We start from the raw sequence: 22,064 nt of genomic DNA, 5'->3' as shown, positions 1-22,064 counted from the left end.
TATTAAACTGCAAATTATTTACAATAACATGTATTTTGTCAAGCATGGATGCAGTGTGACTGTCCACAATCATTTTTACTGTTCTGGATTTTTAGTGTTCCCCCCACATACATGTAACTAGTTGATGAAAGAGAATTAAGTAGTGCAAATTAAAGCTTTAGCTTAGCTTTAATCAAATAAAAGATATAATTATAGGTCTATTTTATTTTTATTTTGGTAAATAAGTAACATACCTGCGCTGTTTGAAGCAAGATTTTTCTGTTTTATTGTTCGCTTCCTGATGCAGATTTCTATTGTTAAAACTTATCAAATGAACTGAAACACCACAAATAAGCCCTAACTGTTGAGGTGGGCTTACAAATATTAACCATCTTAGCTGCTGAGTTTGACATAAAGATATAAATCATTCTTGCTGCTGAGTTAGGAAGATATTCTAAAACATTTTTTGTTGCTTACTTGGGATTAAAGATGTTAAACTGCTTTGTTGCTGAATATTAACCATCCTAGCTATTGAACTGCAGAGTTAGTAAGGGAGATGCCAATCATCCTGGCTCCTGAGTTAGTAAGGGAGATGCCAATCATCCTGGCTCCTGAGTTAGGAAGGGAGATGCCAATCATCCTGGTTCCTGAGTTAGAAAGGGAGATGCCAATCATCCTGGCTCCCGAGTTAGAAAGGGAGATGCCAATCATCCTGGCTCCTGAGTTAGGAAGGGAGATGCCAATCATCCTGGCTCCTGAGTTAGGAAGTTATATGTTAACCATCCTAGCTGGTGAATTCAGGAGGAGGATATTAACCATCCTAGCTGCTGAGTTAGGAAGGGAGATGTAAACAGTCCTAGCTGCTGAGTTGGATAGTGAGATGTTAACAGTCTTAGCTGGTGAGTTAGGGAGATGTCAACAACTTATCTGCTGAGATAGGGAGATGTCAACAGTCCTAGCTGCTGAGATAGGGAGATGTCAACAGCCTATCTGCTGAGTTAGGTAGATGTCAACAGTCTTAGCTGCTGAGATAGAAAGTGAGATGTTAACAGTCTTAGCTGGTGAGTTATGGAGATGTCAACAGTCTTAGCTGCTGAGATAGAAAGTGAGATGTTAACAGTCTTAGCTGGTGAGATAGGGAGATGTCAACAGTCCTAGCTGCTGAGATAGAAAGTGAGATGTTAACAGTCCGAGCATGCGAGTTAGGAAGGGAGATGTTAACAGTCCTAGCTGCTGTTATGGAGAAGTTAGTAGTCCTATCTGCTAAATTAGGAAGGGAGATGTTAACCAATTGCTGACATCTTTGAGTTTGCTTAAAAGACTTCCATGGGTAGAAATCAATGTCTTTTAATAGGATTTGGGACTGTGGGACAGTGTCACAAAGAGACAACCACCCAGTCAGAGAAAGAAAGAAATAGTATTGGGAAATATAAGTAGATAAATAAGGATACCCTTATGCTCTAATGGCAAGTGTAGCTGTCCATGAAAAGTGTTTTTGCTGCAATATAATGAGTGATGTATTTCTTCAGAATCATTTTTCAGGGTGATGATTTTCTGGTAGTTGAGAAGAGTTGAATGTGCTCAAACTTTCAAGGTTTGAAAGTTCTGTTTCCAAAATAATTTTTTTCCTAAGATGATATAACGAAATAGTTTTGTTGTCAGAAAATCTCTTAGGAAATTTCACTTGATCAGAAATACTTTCAAATCTGACAATGGTTATTGTTTCTTACTTTACATGTGATTGTGAGGCTGCCATTTAATGATTATTGATTCAGTAAAAGTCAGAACTGGATTACTTTTGGGATGATGAGAAGAATTGCATTGATTAGGAATCAAATTAAATTGTAAAATCCTTTTTGTTTTTATTACCCATGGATTCCAAATGCAGACAAATAAAGTATATTAAATTGTTATTGATTTTGCCCTTCACAAAACACATTTTCCACTGGGATTTTGAACAGATATTTTTGAAGTGGTATGTATTGATTTATAAGAAGGGAGGTTAAAGCTTGATTTACATTCTTTGGTTCTGAATGATGATTTGTCTGAACAGAACATTGATTGATGAGTTTACTGACCTATTTTGTTATTAAAGTGAGGGAATATGTCAGAATAGTTTTCTGGTTTGGTTGAAGGGAAAAAATAGTCAGAAAGTTACTTCCCTTCAACTACTGTTGAAGGAAAATAATTATATCACGACAGTTTTGAATCATGTCAGTGTAAATATACAATATCATTTTTATATGACTGCCAAAAGAAGTGAGATCGTTTTATGGTATTCCCTGCATTGTTGTCATCCAGCATCTCTATATATCCAGGCAAAACTTGAGTGAATTGATCTTTATGAAATTATACCACAAAGTACCATACCACAAAAGATTTCAGGGATTGTAACTTGAACTTTTTACAGTCTACCTGAAATCTGCATCAAACAGAATTTTTCATCTGCGAAACTACCAATAATTAAATTTGAGGTGTTTAGGACCAGTAGTCATTTTGTGTGTGCCTGACCCTGCATAAGGCTAAAAAATCTGATATGTATTGTTTGCTAAAATACTTTTTGAAAGACCTTCCTAGTGTTATATTTTTCAGGAACAATTTTCAGTATTAATTTAATATGGCACTGTCATATTTTCCTGTCTGTGTAATTAGTATTAGCAGTAGTGAAGAATGTTTATTTCATAATTCTGTCTTGAATATTTATTAAAAAAGCTGATAAAAAAACTTATTTGTAATTGAATAGTCCTTAGATTTTGAAGATTCTTTTGATTTTTCATTTTTGTTTCAATTGTTATTGAAAGAAAGATAACGCATTAAAGACCCGATTTTTGATGATGTCTTAAAGTGAAAGGGTGACTTCTGGTTGCTTATGGTGTTGTCTGAGAGCAATGTTACCAACACCCGGGCAACTATTTTGATAAAACACCCCAGCAGTGTTAACAAACTTCTTAGTATCATGTTTCTCATTTGTTTAATTTTTAAAAAATGAGAAACAAGATATTAGCAATATTTGAAGTAAATCTATGAGTTGACAAATTCTCCTAGAATTCAAAATTTTGATTTTCATGTAAACTGGTTCAGTAAATAGTTGTACATAATTATATTTCATATATTTTACTTCAACAACATATTATAGAACTAAACTTCTTATACTGATTTAAAACATCTGTATACCATAGCAGTCAAAATTTGGTCCTACACAGTTTGGTCAGGAGGGTAGTCTTTTGGTGCTTAGCCAAATGTAAGGCATATAACTTCCTCTGAGGGAGTTAACAAATTAAAAGCCAGGCTTAAATGTTTGGACCACTTAAATGGTGGGTCCAAACTTTCCCCAACTGTCAGGTTTTGACCTCTGGTGTCAAATCAAGCTGCACTCTTTGAAACATATTAATATGAAATAATGGGCCATGGAATTAATCAGTTTCATAAAAAAAAAAAATACCACCTTTCTGGAATTTTTTTTGACTTGAATGTATAAAAATGATTTTTAAACAACTTTTGCTGAAGAAAATATTAGCTATTAAATTGGCAATGTATGGGAGCAAGTGTCCATGCCGTTACTTTAACAGTTTTTATATGACTGCAGAAAAATGGCAGTCTTTAATGGTATGGCGCGGTTGTCGTCTTCTGTAGACTTAGCTTTTGTGTGATACTGTGGGAGTACTTTAATTCGTGGATTAGGGAAATACACAAGTGGTGGATTCTTGAATTCGTGGTTTTGAGGATTTCAGTATACACATCAATGGGAATCTGCTTTTCATTGGGAATTAAATTTCATTATCTGACTTGCCCAAACGAAAACTGAAAACAAGGAAAATTGGTACCCCACGAACAATAGTACTTTCACAGTAACTTAAATATTTTTTGTTTGCTCTTTATTAAATTTTATTACAAAGTTTTTAACTGCAAAAGGAATGTATTGAATTTGGGGGTCATTGCCATTAACATTTTAGAAAAAGTGGCCAAAATGAAGCATTTCATAGAATTTAACAATATAACTCCAGTAAAAGCATAGGAATGTCTGTGATATTGTTCTACAATATTCTATACGACAATGGTGAGACTGGTGTAGATTTTGGTGCTTAAGACTTGAATAATTTAGAAATAAGAGGCCAAGAAGGTGGCCAGAAACATGCATTTTCCTGGTGTCAAGACAATAACTTGACTATTAATGAATGGATTACTGTGAAATTGTATACAAAGATGCTATACCAGCAAAGGAAGGCTTGGATTGATTTTCTGGTGTTATACTTGAACTTTGCTGGAATTAGTGGCCAAAAAAGGGCCTTAAACAAGCATTTTCCTTATGTTGGGACAATAACTTGAGAAAATCAAAGATTGAAGTCTTCAAAGTCGCTAATCTTCAAATATTTACTGTCACTGAATTGGAAACTGGGTAATATTACATAAATTCAATGTTAACTGATCATTTTATCTTTAAGTATAAAATTCCGGTTCTAATACAAGCAAAAAAACACACATAGACATGTGTATGATATGTTTTAAAAAGGTATGTTGTAGCGATGTTTGGGCTGCTTTTGATATTGACAGGGAACCAGTTTATGAACCAGATTAAGCAGCTGGCAATGAATATTCATAAATATAGGGGCATGCTAATGCATATGACCTATAAAGTCATGTGACTAGCCTCAGTGTCTGAATCGGAAACTGGGTAATGTTCAAAGCTAACTGATCATTTCATGTAAACTTCCCGTTCTCATTCAAGCAAGAAACACACGTAGAACACACGTGTAAGATATTTAAGAAGTACATTTTTATCTCGTATGAATCTAGAACTATAATGCTGTGGAGGTGAACACGGGGAAGATCTGCTGAATTATGAGGCGTATAACTACACATTAATGCAAATCATATGCGAATATTAAGTACAGGAAATTACGACTGCAAGAAGTTGCTAACAATATAAGCGACTTAAAAATGAAAGGAACAATAACTTGAGTGAAAATATATGGTTTTCATCAATAGCTGTAGTAAAAATGAATGGATTTTATATTAATTTTAATACAAGGTGCCATACCACCTAAAGAAGATGGGATTGATTTTTGGGGTTATGACTTGAGCCAAGTAAGAATAAGTTACCACGAAAGGGGCAGAATCAAGTTTTTAATTTTTTTTTTTTAATTTCTGGATAATAATTTGAGTTAAAGGGAATGAATTGCTTTGAAGTTGTATCACAAGTATCATTCCCCCATAACACGGTTTGGATTGATTTTGGTAGTTTCTACTTCAACCCTTTAGGAATAAGGGGCCAAAAAGTGATCACTTCACTTCTGATCAAATTCTTATCCTGTGTCAAATATCTAGTCATAATCAACACTCAGAGCTGTATCAAATTTGAATGATGGGTCAATACTTGCCCTTGCTGTTCAGGGTATGACCTCTGTGGTAGGGCCAAACATAAAAATATGTTTGTTTGCTGTTCCCCAAATCTTGGTGAAAATCTGTTGACCTGTTTTGGAGTTATTGCCCTTTTTGTATGTTATTTGCTTTATGTATGTTATTACTTTCAAAAATCTTCTCCTCAGAAACTACTATACCGAATTCAATGAGTCTTGGTAATTATGTTTTTTAGGGTATCCGAATTAAAATGAAATTTTAATTTTTTACTAAAAATGTAACATAGGGGTCAGAGAGTAGTTTTTTGCAAAAACGGTTAGGTTTAGCCAATGTCTTTCAGTTAATGAAATAATCCTTGTTGTCAGACGACTCCATGTAAGAGTTGTTGCCCTTGAGAGGTGAAAAATGCTTTTTTACAATTTTCAATATCTTAAAAACTATGATAGGTAGAATGAAACTTTCAATTGCTGAAATGATTCTTATTATAAGGCCTACAAAAGTCTCCAGGCATCAAAATTGTCAGACAACTCCATGTAAGAGTTATTGCCCTAGAAAGGCAAAAAATATTTTTAGCAGTTTTCAGCCAATATCTTGAAAACTATAATAGATAGGTCCTACCAAAGTCTTCATGGAGTCAAAATTGTCAGAAAACTCCTTGTTAGAGTTGTTGTCCTTGAAAAGGCAGAAATTTAACCAGGTGAGTGATTCAGGCTTCTGGGAGCCTCTTGTTGTTACTGTTGAGTGTTTGCCAGGGCATCTTTCAAAACTTTAAAAGTTTAATATTTTAAATGTTTTTGATCAAGTCGTGAACCACTGTAATTGCCTACTCAAAGTCTGGTTTAAAATTTACCGAGAAAATTTACACCATTAACCATTTGTCCAACACAGACGTTTTTATCAATTCAAGGGTGAAATCATCGGGATGTATTTAAACACATCTTTCCATGCAAATTTTGTCGGGAAATTGTAAAGTACAAAAATTTATATTTATTACAAACAGCACAAATTTGTAAGTGTTCCTGTATTTTATTTTGAAGGAAGAACAGAAGGTAAGAACTTAGCATCGTTGGGCCGATTATCCATCAAAATCACATTGATTAAGTAAGTTGAGACAGCGCTTTAAAAAAAAGATCAATTACCAGACTTTCCAAGCATTTTTGCAACACAGATCGAGAAACGGCTAAAACAAAGGCTGCGCCCCAATTTTTACCCTCCAAGAAAAATAATTGTCTGAGATTTGGCAATAAAATAAGTGTGGTCGAGCTCTTCGAATTAGGTCGATCGGTGAACGGCAAATAGACAATTTTAATTTTGGCCTAGTAATGGAATGTTTGTTACCGACATTGTTTAATGGTCGTTTTACAGCTGATTTTACTTATCGATGTTGAAATTCATAATCAAAAGTTGCCAACATCACGAACCTATTTCCCGATATTCCGTTTCGGTCTAGTTTTTCATACCCTGATGTGTTCAATACATTTCCTGTCATAATAATATGATGGCGGACATTGTTGGGGTCGACCAGGGGGACTACATCAAAAATGTTTCGGAATTTTATCCTAGATTAAAACTAGTCACTAAGAAATATAAGGCTGCCCCTGCCTCTTCTTTATCAAGTGAAAGAGTTTTTAGTCTGTATAGCCAAATTTTTTTAACTGTTGGGAAGGGTTTTGACTTACAGATGAGATCTAAACTAAAATTTTCAGCTTGAAAATGTCAAAAGCTTGATAATTGACATGAGCGTGACACCAATATTGAATAGACTGGCGCTGTTTACCTCAATGTTTAAATTGCAAACGTCGGTAAGACTCTCATCTTTTACTTTTTGCAGCTAAAATATGATGCAGTAAAAGAATATTCACTGTTGTCTTATTTTGCCACAATGCTGGCCTTTTATGATTTTGGACTCAAGCATTGACGCTCATTATAAGACTATATAGGTCATATACATTAGCAAGCCCCGATATTTAAGAATATTCATTGCCAGTCTGGTTCCTAAACTGGTTCCCATAAGCGACCCAAAGATCGCTACAATGTACCCTTTTTAAAACAAATCATACACATGTCTATGTGTGTGAAAACAGTTGGGTCAAAATGGTTATGAAAGAGTACACATTAATATCGAGGGAACTAGGATTTTAGCGGAAGTCACCCGATTTTAGAGCATTTGTAACATTTCGAATGTTGAAAGTAAGCCAAAATCAGTGACAGTGAATATTTGACAATTAGCAACATTGAAGACTTCATTCTTTGATCTGGTTAAAACCTCGTAACTTACTGAAATGTCTTCAAAAATGAGTTTTTGGAGTATCATAAACTTTCTGCTATATTCTTTGTTGTTCATTATATTTATGATTTTGATTTAGACTGTTGAAGGTATTTACAGGACAGTCAGACCTATAAACATATAAACAGGATGGACCATATTTTGATTTACAGGACCAAATCAAAACATGAAAACATAATATAGGGCTCAAAACAAGAAAGTATTTAAATGGTATCGTTAATTTATTGTCTGGAATATAAGAGTCATTTGATCTACAGCGAGTGAATCCGCAGCCCCATCATCGTATTATAACATAAATGCCAGTTTTACATCTTTATACGCCTGTCTATATAGACGGGACGTATTATGGTATACCATTGTCCGTTCTTCCGTCCACACATCGTGCGATAACTCAAATTCGCTTTTACAGATTCAAATGAAATTTTAGCACAATATTAATATTAGAAGAAAGCTCCCTTTCGATTTTGAAGAATTTTTTATTTGTCGTTCCAGAGTTACGGAACTTTATTCACTTAAAAATTTATATTATTGTCAAATCTGATGTAATAACTCAGCTGTACTGATACAATTCTTGAAATTTTGCATACAGTTTTATAGACATGCTAGATTATGGTTGTATAATGGTATACCATTGTCCATTTGGGCATCCATTGGTCCTTCCGTCCATCACTCAAATTCGCTTTTACGGATTCAAATGAAATTTTAGCACAATATTAATATTCACGGAAGAATGCTCCCTTTCGATTTTGAAGAATTATTTATTTGTCGTTCCAGAGTTACGGAACTTTATTCACTTAAAAATCTATATTGTTGTCAAATCTGATGTAATTACCACAACATAAGATTGCTGCTTACTTAAAAAGCTGTATCATACTGGGACCAACAAACGACTTCAATTCTATAATAGATTTGATTTTTATGAATACTGACAATTATCAGAGTGGTACCTTAGAAACTTATTATTCTGACCACAAGGCAATATGGACTTCCATACAGTAGAAGTAGAAGGAATTGTACTATTAACTGTAGGTCTTACCTCATAATAATATTATTACATAATGAATTATTTGTCCAGTTTTCAATTCTGTAGTTTATTATAGTTTTATCTAGTTCAAAAACAAAGAATCCCTTTTAAATGCAATTGTATACTTTCATCATGTGAAACAGTTGTAAGATCATTTATACTTTTTGAATAACTGAAGAAAAAACTTATTATATTAATTTTTTGGTAATCAGAAATCAGGTTATTGTTTTCTAAAATTTATACCATCAGCTATTCTTACGGACGGGTGTATCTTGCGCTTTTAGCGCAGCTGTATATTAAATTTATGCACAATGTACTCCTTCACCAATATATATTTAGTGACTGCTGAAGGACTGGAAGTAGTTCTGAATGAAAAGATAAAAAAATTGACCAATTAGCATTCATTTCATGCATGGTCAATTTTAATTCTAAAAATAGTAGAATGCATCAACTCAGATTACAACAAAAAAGGTCGCGATATGCACACACCATATTTTAATTCTAAAAATTGTCCAATGCATCAACCAGAGTTCACAACAAAAAGGTCTCGATATGCAAAAAGCGTATTTTTTTCTTGGGTAAGGGCTAAAATTTCACTGGACCTTCAAAACTTTGAGATATATCTGACCACAATATTTTTTACCAGTCACAGTCCACCGTTGCTAGTTTCAATATCTGCAGTCTTTCCAAATGTTCACTTTTTTTTATTTCAGGACATTTGGTCCTGTGATAACATACTATTTTCAGGACTGAACCAAGTTGTACTGTCCATTTTGACCTGAATCAGGAATGACTAATATGGGAAATTTTCCGGACTTCCAGTCTGGCATTCTGGATCCTGTCTTGTATCTGTTTGGGTTATTAGTTCTACCAAAATTGGAATGAATGAAAAAAACGCTGTATCCAAACAATTCACATGGCTTCTCAAGAATTTAATTACTTACTACTAGAAAAACAACTTTGGCTTTTAATTATTTATTTCAACATAAATTTATTGAAGTATACTCATTGTAATTAAGGAATATTAGCAATGCAGCTGTTGGAAATCAGTTCAACTTTCAAGTGGGCCAAGGCTAGGTTCTGGGTGTCTGACTTATAGGTGGATTGACTTATACTCAAGTATATACAGTAGGATTTTTTCAGATTCCCCATCCTTACTCTGTTACTGTATTAAGCTGTGTCTGGGAAGCATTTTATTCATGGATTCTTTTCATATTCAATATATGTATACTATGATGGGTTACCAATCAAGTTTTCATTTAGTTCCTCTTTTTGATGAAATAAATAGCCTTATATTTAGTTAAATCTTTAATGAAAATAACTTGACTTTTCCCAAATATTGTGATTTTTTTTTTCGGTGTGTGAGTGTATAGTGATTATAGATCAAGTTCAGAGTTCTGCTTTGAGTATACTTAGAAAGGTTATAGAAAAAATGTTTGATCTCTTTCATTTGATGTTGTTTATATGGGTTATTTTTATTTCCAAACAAGTAAGAGACAGAGTATTGTAGCGATACTGTGGTTTAACAGACTTAAACATGTGATAACCATGTGTGTAAAGCTACATGGAAGTCCATTGAGTGGGGCATTAGCATTTCTCCCATTCTAAGCCAGTGATTATAAATGCACATGAGTTTTAAACTACAGGGGTGATTAATATATATCTAGAATTTAACTATGTGGAGTGGAGAAATAGAAAGAGAATCTGTATTTACATACTTTGAATGAAAAATAAAATCCAGAAATCTTGAAATTTTTTTTTTTAAGTTCATAACTAGATGGAATAGTTTGGGATGAAAAATATAGTAATTCATTTTATTTGGATTGTTGGCAAGAAACCAATATTTTATATTCTTGGGTTGATTTCTGTTGTAAAAACTATTCCTTGAATCATAGGGAACATTTTATCCTTATTTCCTTTTTTTCTTTAACTATATTAAAACATCAGTTAAATTGAGAACAAATTGTCCCAAAGTGGTTATTTCCCTTTTACTTAGATCTGTCTTTTATCATTTTAGAATTTTCGCTGTATTGTTGACAGATCAGGTTGTGCTACAAGTAAAAGGAAACCTGTAGAATTTTTGGTGGATAAGAAAATTGCATTTGTTGATGAAAAAATTATAAAGAGCTTCCAGGTAAGTTTTATATTTTATAAGTCATTGTAGGTTATTATTTATCATGTACCCAGCAGGGCTATATCTACTTGAGAAAAACAGGGAGAAGTGACTTCTCTTTCATAGAGACACTAGGGAAAAGTTTGGAGTAATTAGGGAGAAGTGAATGCATTTTTAAAATTATATGTTACTTTAAATGCACACAATGTAAGCAGGCATTTTCATCTGTTTATTTTCTTTTAGTGTTACTTTTTCTTTAAGCTACATATGTAAGAAATTAAATATTTGGACAAAATGAAATCATCCTGCTGACTGAATGATTGACTGTATTAATATATTCATGAAATTGAATTTCTAATCTATACCTCTACCCCTTACCAAATTTATTACAGCAAAATTAATACATGATTGAGTAAAGCAAAAGCTTCTTGCAATGCATTGTTCTTTTGATTTTGTCTTTTTTAGCAGCACTGGAATAGAAAATTTCAGGCAGACATTCTGTTGACATTTTCATTTTGTTCTTTTTTTTCTCCTTGTCCCACTGAATCCATAATGATTTCTTGTTCAAAATATCCAGATTCTTGATATCAAGAGTATCAATAATCATGTTCAAAATTTATTACTGACAAATCAAGACTGAAACTTCATTGACACATATTGTAGTGGTCGGTACGAATTTGTCTCAAGCTAAAGAAATGTTATGAAGCAAGAAGATCAAAAGAAACTCTTCAGATTTGCTATCGAATTATCAATTGAGATAAATTTAACTGAGAAACAGCACAACAAATTTGCAAGTTTCGTAATTAATTATGAACGATAAAACATGAGTTATTGTAAGCTGAAGTTTAGAATGTTCATTCTGTATTCTGACTTTAATGTTTGGAACCAAAAGCTGATTAAAATGTTTGCTTGTAACTGAAATTTGATAGATTTCGAGATTTTTATAATTTATTTCCTCAAACAGGTGTAATTTTTGTCACCATTGAATTGTGATCGGAAAAAAGATAACTCTGGTCAAAATACCACTAAAAGACGGAGTACAGTCCTGATTATGGGGGATTTTAGAAAATGAGAGGGCGTTTTCACTTCCCTTTTGGTGTTGTCTGAGGGTGAAGTAAGTGATCATAGGGGGATTATTTCGCCAGAATCACTCAGTAGTGTGAGCTCTGATCCAGGTTTAAATTTGAATTACAAATAAAACTCATGAATACTGATGTATTATAAACTTGCCTAAAACTTTTAATTCCAGTGTTTGCGGGGAAATAAGAATTGGAATTTCATGAAACTTTTATAAAATTTGTTATTGTAATTGGCCACGAATGTAAATGAATTATAGTTGGCTATAACTTTTGACGATTGTAGGTGGGATATGTCTCATGTTTACTGGTCTAATATTTGATTGATAGATGTCATTATTCAGTGCTTTTTGTCTACATTTATGAGAATCTGAGATGGTATAAATTGTATATGGATAATGGAGCAGAAAAACAACTATGAACCATTATACATGACTGCTGGTCGATCTTATTTTGTTATTTGAATGATTTCAAAAATTTCATTTGTGAACCATGACAACTTTTGATCACTATAAAGTTGTGCCATAAGTTTTCATACCAGATTGATTTTTAGGAGATATGAACTTAAACTGTTGAAGATTTAGGGCAGTCAAGAGGAGAAAAACAATTTCTGGTTTCTAGGTAATAACTGAATAAAGTCTGGATAAATATAAAGTTGTTCCATATCACACAAGTCAGGCTGAGATTCCCTTGACCAAATACACTTTGGAGTATTCAGTCACTTCTAGCTTATTTGGCTATAGTTAATAGATGATGAAAAAAGTCACTAGTTAGTTAGAGGTATATGGACAGTCTTAGAAAATAATTAATCAATTCTAAACTGTACTTCACAAAGAAAACATAAAACCTTGTGATATCAGAATGACATAAAAAAAAATTATATGTATACTGTATTTTACATGTGGACATGAGGCTTGATAATTGTAGATTGTAATCCCTTAATGTGCCTACAGTTAGGATATTCATTACTGTTTCAGGGTATTTTGAAATGTTCCCCATTTTCTTCCTAGCTAGTTACAGGTGTATGTAGGCTTTATTTATAGACCTGTTTGTTAAGTTTTAAATCAAGATTTTACATTTGAATACTCCCTTCTTATGTCAATATTTGAATTGTACTTCACATTATATGTGGTTGAGAAAATTTCTGTAAAGCCTTTATTATTCTCCAAAATAGTCAGTCATCCATATATGGGATTTATTTAGAGGGGTGTAACAGTGAGAAGAAATACTTTCTAGGAAATAAGAGACTGGAAAAAAAGAGCATTGCATAGAAAAAGCAACTTACAACAACCAAAACAAATGGACAAATGTTTTAAACAAACATGTTTCAAACTTTGAATACTTGAAACTATTGAAAAAATGCTAGCTCTCATGATTAGCCCACTTTCCAGGATGTAAAAAAAAATTTATTCATGTTTTGTTTACCAAGTTTGGTGCATATTTATACAATAAATAACTTTCTCATGTATGTTTTTGTCACAGCTTGCTTAGGGCTGTTGTAATGATGGACATGCATGGCTGTAGACTTAAAAACATTTAATTAATGTTCCATAGTATTTTGATGTGATATGAATAATGTATTCATAATGACAAGATCCTTTGTATAACATTCTTAAATCAAAATGTTCATGTGGAACTTGGCCAACTTTTCATTGATTTCCCCTTTGAGATGTCTGAGATCAGAAATAACCTATGCAAGAGTACTTCCCAATTAATATCTGTGTAAATAAGTTGTTATTGACAAAAAAAAGCAAATATTCATAACTGATGTCTATTATGAGTACCTAACAGCATTGTTACATTGTTAGAAGAAAATGTTATTTAAGTGCTTGTTAAAACATAAATATGTTGGTGTAATGAGGTTTAATGATTATACCACAAGTAGACCAATTTTAAGTCCACTAAAGCTCACTAATTGCCTTATTATAACAGTATAACTGTGTAGTTTTTTCATGAGCTGGTTCAGACAGTAAATTATCATAAGCACTTTTTACACTTTTCCTTTCCTCAAGGTTCACCAATGAATTGATGAAGAAATTCACTTATTGTCAGCAATTTACACATCCCCATTTTCATCCAACACAAGGAATCATGCTAGAATTAAAAATATATGAAAAGTTTTAATTAACTATAAATTATCTTCCTTGCTCAACTCAAACTTTAAAAAGTTTTTATTGCATAAAATAATGCCTTGATGAAAGTAACATCTTGAAAAGGTCAAGCTACTAACTGTCATGGCCAGATTCAGGATTTGAAGTTATTAACAACTTCATGTGTGACTGAAATCGCTTATCCTCATTTTTTTGACTGTTTTAACCCATGCTTTGAAAATTTTAAGGAGATTTCATCTCAGCCACACCCCTTCCATAAAATATACTCTGTGCTATTGAACTTGAACTTTTTGGTTGATAGGCTACAGCTGATTATGTCTTCACCCAATTTTGATGGGGAGACATTGTTTTCTCCCTATGTGTCTGTCTGTCTGTATGTGTGTATATCCATCCACCTGTCACACCTTTTTAAGCCGTACTCCTCAGAAACTATTGCACCAAATTTAAAAAAAAACTTAGTAGTTAGTCAGGACATGATTTATAGTTAGGCATATAACAAAAAAATTATGATCCACAAAGAATTTTGTGGGAGTTAACCCCTTTGAATTTCAAAACCAGGGGAGGGGAGACAAACATAACAAACTGAAATACTTAAATAGCTGCTATGTGTACTTCAATACAACAAAACACTACACTTCTGACTTCCATAAGACTCCATAATTCCATTTTGAAGATTAGGAGGAGTTGGATAAACACAAGTATCACAACTATCAGACAAAAAATTACAAATCATTGATATATATCACCAGCTTTTAAGCACAGGATTTGGTGTTGGTTTTTTTTTTTAATACATGAAAAATGATCACACTGTATTAAAACTGTTTTAATCCCTTTATAATTCAAGACTAGTTTTGTCTTATTAAAACTTATTCTAGGGATTAAACATAATGACCCCTCCTTATTTTAGATGTATCCTCCCTGTGATACCACATGATCAGAAGAATGAATGATCCTTGTAATTCTGTCTCATTTGACTTAGTAAAATAAGTCAGGAAAAGCAAACAATATTGATTTAAAGATAATTTGTTCAAGAAATAGGAAAACTGAAGAAATTATGTAACATGAGTGTTAGTATTGATCTAGACACAGAATGAAATGTCAAGTCTTTAGATTCCCATAAATCAATACTGCCATTTATCAAAGAAATAGCTCTTCACATTAAACTCCTGGTGGTGTACTTGGAGTAATTTCCATACTGATATCAGAGATATTTCTAAAGGCATTTCATGTAATGAATAGACTTTGAAATGAAGAATAAATCCTTTCTCTTCAAGGAAGTTTGAAGTAATTTGCTCAGCCAAATATCTACTATTCAAACCTTTTATAACCTTAAACTGGAATTAAAGTCTCCTTGTCCATTCATCTGCTTTCTATTGAACCCTCAGGTTCAAAGGTCATCTAATTCTGTAAACAACAATGTACTAGGCCAGGAAATTCAGATTAGATAAAATTACAGTATTTCTTTGTAAGCTAATAAGGAATAGTCTTTCAAAACGTTTAACTTGGTTGTAATTGTACAATTCATTTAGTTATGAAGAAGCAAATCCCAAAAAATATTGGCATTAGAAACCCATTGTAAGTGCTATGACTGGGCTATACACTGGTATATTTCTATTTGACCCATTTTAGTCTTCTTAATTAGGACTATTTCTTGCACTTGTCTGTTGTACTAGGAATGTACATACTTATTTTTGTCTTAAAAGCCTAAAACCTTTAGTTCTCTTGATCAGTAGTATAGAATTGTGCTGATGCTAATTATATGTTCTAATTGTTGAAATAATCAGATAAATGTCATCCATCTGTCTGATTTATGTTGCAACAGTAGCTTCTTTATTTTCACATATGAATAGAAACCATTTTGAGATTTGCCTTCATAAAAAGTTGTTAACAACACAAAGAAACTTAGCATACCAATAGTTTGTATGCAGAAGTAGGTCATATGCAGGTCATTACATGGACCACCTGCAAATTAATTTACCAGTCAGGGGTCATTTCACATTGAAATTTTGATCAGCCCCAGATACACCATAAATAACAGCAGCACCAAGAGATGTAATTAATTTTGTTATTTTCAGGAAGGAGAGCAGCTGCACCACCCCACATTTGAGGGGTTCCCACAGGTTGGTCAAGCTGTAAAGAATTGGTTTGACTACCAGGATAGTCAAAAAATACTACTAACTACTCCTACTGTTCTTGTTGGGTACAGAGTTGAGGTTTATAGAGCAGAGGGTACAACACAGTGGTATACAGCTGTAATCCAGTCTTATAATCATGCAACTAAGGTTAGTTTGGCTAGCTGATACATTGGGAGGTGCTGGTCCTCTAAAGGGGTGGTTGAGTGAATTATGAACTTTGAACTGCTAATAGAGACCTGTTTTTGTATGTATGGCAAATATGTAAAGGTGTAAATCAACATAATATTTCCCATATATTTAAGAACCTATTCTGAAATAACTCCATACAAATTATTTTAGACCACTGTGGTGGTTAAAGAAATAATAAAGCATGACTCATGTTACAGACAAAATACTAACAAAATTACAGCATCCTAGATTGTGACCATGGTGTTTGGCTCTGACAGTATATCGTGTGTAAAGTTGCTTAAGTCTTTAAACTGTGGTAATATTAATATATTTTTTTAAATTGCTCTAGTGCATATTCTACGTGGTAAATGGATTTAGAATATTTAACATCTTTATTCATATAAAAAAAATATTATTCTTTAAAGAGGGTTATTATATGAATAATTGGAAATATGCTGAAGGTGAAAAAAAAACCACATTACTTCCTTGCATTGTAATTCCCAATATTCATGCAATTTAGCCCTTTAAATTATAAGTTACTTGTGGTCTATCACTAGAACTGCCAGACTATTTCTGAACACTACACAAAAATATAGTCCAAATGTTATTCCTTTTATATCATTCAATACCTGTTTTAGAACCAGTAAATATGTTTCTTACAATTATTCAGCTCAATGATATTCTATTTCTGCAAATAGATTTGAGATCTAGTTTTCATATCAACTGAAGATTTGAGGGACTCCTTTTTGGCCTTGAAAGATCATATTTAGTAATAAATCTGTATTTAGGAAATTTAGTTCTTGCAGTAATGTGTCAAGAAGCATATAATGTGTTAAGCATGTTCCGTTGAACACATTTATCAGTCAAATTCTCCAGCCTTTCATAAATAGTTTATCATTAATAAACAAGAAGTGAAGAGCAGTGATTTTAACTCAGTAAAATTGACTGGAAAATTCATATTGATAAAAGTGTTAAGTTTTTGGAAATCTTATTATCATCAAGGAAATTTTTTTCTTAAGCTGAAAATTGTTTTAATAGAGTACATTGTATAATAAATAATCTGTTACTGTTGTACATCGAACAAGTTCACTTTGTTAACTGATCTTTTATTTGCGAGGTATTGCACTCAACAGTTTGAATTTAGTTTATATGTCTGTCATTATTGTCTTGGATGACTCTGCAAAATACCTTACCTAATGTAAATTATTTCCACATTGATGCCAACCTTTCTGATTTGTCTGTTATTTTCACAAAGTCCAGTTAGAATATACAGTCTTATATTCGATAGTTTAACTTTTAGGGATTGTGAATCATTTTCAGTCCAATCCATATGTAATGTGTATGTATGTGGGCCATATGTAACCAATTCTGATTGCTGCCAGGATTTTGTGTTGATCAATGTTTGAGAATATTATCTGATACAAAAATGTTCTAATTTGATGTATGGTTCAATGAGTGTTTTTATTAAGACAACCCCTTGGTTCAAAGATTTTACTGTTACAAGAGCAGTATTATACTTAAACAGGGCTATAAGTGCAACTTCATGTTTTTTAATATATCTCATGGAAAAATAGCTGGTGTTGTACCTTGTTCAAAGCATCAAGACTCTTAACAATCATGTTTTGCTAATTATATCACAAAAAACAATGATAAATTTAGTGATTATATGGGTATGTTTAATTATTAAAACAAATACAGATACATGGATGTTTTTGTTATGAAGAAGAGCAAACTTTTTGCACTCAACAGAGCACAAGTTTTTAAGTTGTATTTTTAGATGTGGTGATGTTTTTTTTTTTTGGTTTTAAATGAGAGTAGTATGGGCTTGACATAAAGTTCAATTGTACTGCTCAACCATTGTAACTAAAGTGTTAATGACTGTCCTAGGAGGCTATTTTAGAGCTAACGACATGTTGTTACTAAAAATCTACATATCTTTTTACAAAACCCCCAAGGCCAGTGTGGTTTAGTATGTATTTGCTTTCTTGTCACAATCATTAAAACCTTTTAAATTTCTGCTTATATTTCATGAAGATAGATTTGAACGAATTTCTAAGAGTGATATTACGCATATTTGCTTTGTACACAGTTTTTGTCGATATGTTAGTCCTGGGATACATAAAAGGTTATTTGTTTACTTGATATCATATCCAAATAAAGATCTACCTGAGTTTTATTGATGTATAAAATCCATTTTAACAAAGGACAGGAGTAATGAACAATTTTGCCATGCATGAGTATTTCTAGTCTAGAGGGAGAACTTATGCCCTTGGTTAACAGTTCATTTATCTTAGTTTGATCAATACTCATTTGAAGTTCTGAAAGATGAATTGATATTTATTAATATACATATAAATGTACATATGTCAGAAATGATAGCACTAATCAGTCTACTAGTTGATAATTGTGGAGATATCGTGGTTGTAGTAAACCTTTGGCCCAATACGAACAAAGAGACTACACATGTACTATTATGCACATACTGCCTGCAATTGAGGGTGGTAATCCGGTATACTGACTATCAGTAGAAGCCAGTATACCACCCTTCTATTGATAAACAAATATAAAAAGATCCATTGACTTAATATTTCTCATTGTGAAGTGGTTTTTTTTCCCTCTGCAAAACCATCTTTTGGCCTCCTTGTTTGCTATAAGTTCATTAAGTGCATCTTCAATAACCTCAGCAAAAGCCATTGTAACTGTCATCTGGTGTTTTTGTTTTGGCGGAAACTAGAAAATGTACAGTAATACTGGACTGTGCAACAGTAATGACAAGATACATTTCCGGTCAGAGCTGGTGGTATACTGGAAGGAAGGGTGGTATACTCAAAGGAAGGATAGTATACTTCAAAGTGTCACCACTCCATCTCTTACATGCCACATGTTTAGCAGAGAAACAGGACAACCAGTTTTGAAATCTGTAGTATGACCTAGTAAGGTATAAAATCCAAGACCCCTAATTTAAAGCTGTATCAAGCTTGAACTGATGTGTCTGTAACTAACTGTCCTGGTTTGAACTCAATTATATAGGTAATTGGCAAAAATACACCAAACATTTTTCTTGGTCCTGGACAATACGTTGAGTAACTTGATGTTATTTATCCAGCCCAATAAATCAAAAACAAGTGTATGTATGTATAGATTTCTCAGTCACAAACATACAGCTGGATTAATTATTGTGGTTATGACCTTTACCATTTAGGAATAAAGGGCCATTAAGGGAAAAAATAACATTTTTCTGGTTTCTGAACAGTCACGTGTGTAAAGTTATGACCTTTACCATTTAGGAATAAAGGGCCATTAAGGGAAAAAATAACATTTTTCTGGTTTCTGAACAGTCACGTGTGTAAAAGTGTCTGTATTTCTTATGAATTTGTATACACATGCTTCCACATATTGAAAATAATGATTGGGATAAAAACCACATTTTTTCTGATTTCTTGACAACAACTTGAACTTGGGTAACAGGGTGTGGATTTCAATGAAGTTGTTATACAAGGTTAAAAAAATTAGGATTGGTTCAATTTTGGGTTGTGACCCTATCAGTTTGGCAGAAGGGCAAAAAGACTTTCCTAGTTTCTGCACATCTTGAGTGAAGGTGTATGGATCTCTAGGAAATTGTGCCATGTACTAGTCCTTTCGTTTATAAATTTAAAAAAAAAAGGTTCAATTTACTGTTAATATAAGTTACAAGAACTGAACCAAATATCCTTTATTTCAGTAACACTCCAAACAGAGTGTATTATACAATGGACTTGACTAAACTCACACTCCAACTTACTAAGTGTATTATACAATGGACCTGACTTAACTCACACTCTAACTTACTGAGTGTATTATACAATGGAAATTGCTGAACTCACACTCCAACTTACAAAGTGTATTGACATGACTTAACTAATACTCCAGCTTACAGAGTGTATTATATAATGGACATAACTTAAGAAGATAGACCTATGGTAAGGGACACAACTCTTACACATCATCGGAACGTTTGTATTCAGCAATATACATCAATCTCATGTACGCATCAAAGTAACTTGGATTGATTTCATTCTGTTTCAAATGAACGCTTGATAGGCTTTGGTAAAATTAAATATGATACAAACATATCACTGATTTAGAGAGTTGTGTCCCTTTCCTAGGTCTACCTTCTTAACTTGAAATATGCATTTCAATTTTTCTATGGAAGTTAACATTGGAAAGAGGGTCAGATTCTGATCATTTCATGTAAAGTATGATACTTAGAGTCCTTATTGACTCTCTTCCATAATATGATGCTCATAATGTGTTATATTTTTAATTAGTATTTTTGAGAAATTTTCAAATACAGAAAATGCTTATTCCAGGCATTTCAGTCTTTTTGAATTTACAAAAAAATGTATTGTTTTTTTCTGCATGCTCTTTGTCAACAGTTTTGCTTTTGTTAAAAGAATCTTTAAACTAAAAAAAGTAGAATATTTACTTCTTTATTTTCTTCAAAATTGGAATCTAAAAAAAAAATGGACACATGGTTTATTTTTGTTTGGAAAAAGATATGAAACTCTTTTTAGGTTGTCAATGATCCTCTTATCAATCAAAAATGTCTACTATTTTGCCATTTTATTTATCAGACAAAGCATAGTCATGATTTTGTATCCAATTTTATTGTTATTTTAGCCAATTTGACAGAGTTATCTCCCCATCCAATAGTAATTTACATAGAAGATTTGAAATGCTTATTTTGAGGTTTCCGCACGTTAGATATATGTAGACTTTTTTTCTGTTTATTTTGGTCTAAATGCTTTAATTTAGAAATTAAAAATCTTTTTTTTGCAATTTGTTTAAATTAGGGATAAAGATTTTGGGACATTGATTGGACTAAATGGACCGGACTTACGTAACTAATTGAACAATAGTACAAATACTGTGGGTAGTCCCATTTACAGTGTTAATTGTTCAAGTAAAAAAAGAAGTTCTTGTATTGTTCTAATTTCAAGTTGGGGTTTGATATTTAGTTTCCCTTCAATCAATTTAAAATGATACAAGTTCTACCTGAAGTTGTTAGTGTGTTTGTTTTTAGTCAGTATAATAGATAGATGACATTGAGCCAGGAAGGGTTGGTCATTAAAATACTTGTGGGTTATCTCAACTTGACATTTCAATATAAAATAAACTATCAGGAAAATTGATTAAGCATTTGGTTGATTTGAAAACCTGCCATGTTACATTTATTGATTGTTGAATCCTTGCTTATTAACAAACATGATTTGATTTTATAGTTGGAATGTCAGTCTGCTATGATAATTTGTCTAACATATGTATAGTATCTTCCCTTGCAGATTGTCGGACATATGTATAGCATCTTCCCTCACAGATTGTCTAACATATGTATAGCATCTTCCCCCACAAATTGTCTAACATATGCATAGCATCTTCCCTCGCAGATTGTCTGAATCTCTCTATAGTAAATAAAATATATGTTGAAAAATCATGAAATATAGGATGAGAATCATTTTCATAGAATATAGCCAAAAATAGATATGGCATTAAGTAGGGTATACAAGTCCATGAACATTTTGCTGATGAGACAACTATATTTAACAGGGCTGTTTTGTAGATACTTTTAAACACATTATATGTTAGAGAAACAAAAAGGAACATAAATGTTTGATCATATTAAAAGTTAACAAGTTGTTATGGTGTTATTAGAAATTATTTAAAATGTGAATAATTGTTGATGAATGTCATGTTTGAGATTTTCCCAACTAATCTTCACTTCATGGAGAAGCCTTTATGAGTCAGAGATTTTGCATATCTGTGATCTTCAAGTA

At 32.5% G+C, this 22,064-nt stretch overlaps 1 protein-coding gene across 1 annotated transcript in view; it reads left to right on the top strand.

Moving 5' to 3' along the window:
- Window positions 1–22,064, top strand: part of LOC148622796 (jumonji domain-containing protein 1C-like) — a 74,611-nt gene that overhangs the window by 17,766 nt on the left and 34,781 nt on the right. Inside the window, exons 3-4 of the mRNA XM_088572998.1 lie at window positions 10,666–10,782; window positions 16,024–16,230. Coding sequence (XP_088429124.1) covers window positions 10,666–10,782; window positions 16,024–16,230 — 324 coding nt within the window. The remainder of the gene's footprint in view (window positions 1–10,665; window positions 10,783–16,023; window positions 16,231–22,064) is intronic.

The sequence above is a fragment of the Perna viridis genome, chromosome 3 (assembly GCF_037379345.1).
Source record: "Perna viridis isolate PV_CMFRI_1.1 ecotype Kerala chromosome 3, ASM3737934v1, whole genome shotgun sequence".
Taxonomy (NCBI): Eukaryota; Metazoa; Mollusca; class Bivalvia; order Mytilida; family Mytilidae; genus Perna; species Perna viridis.
Note: the sequence above shows the minus strand (reverse complement) of the source record. Positions and strands in the feature narration are given on the sequence as shown.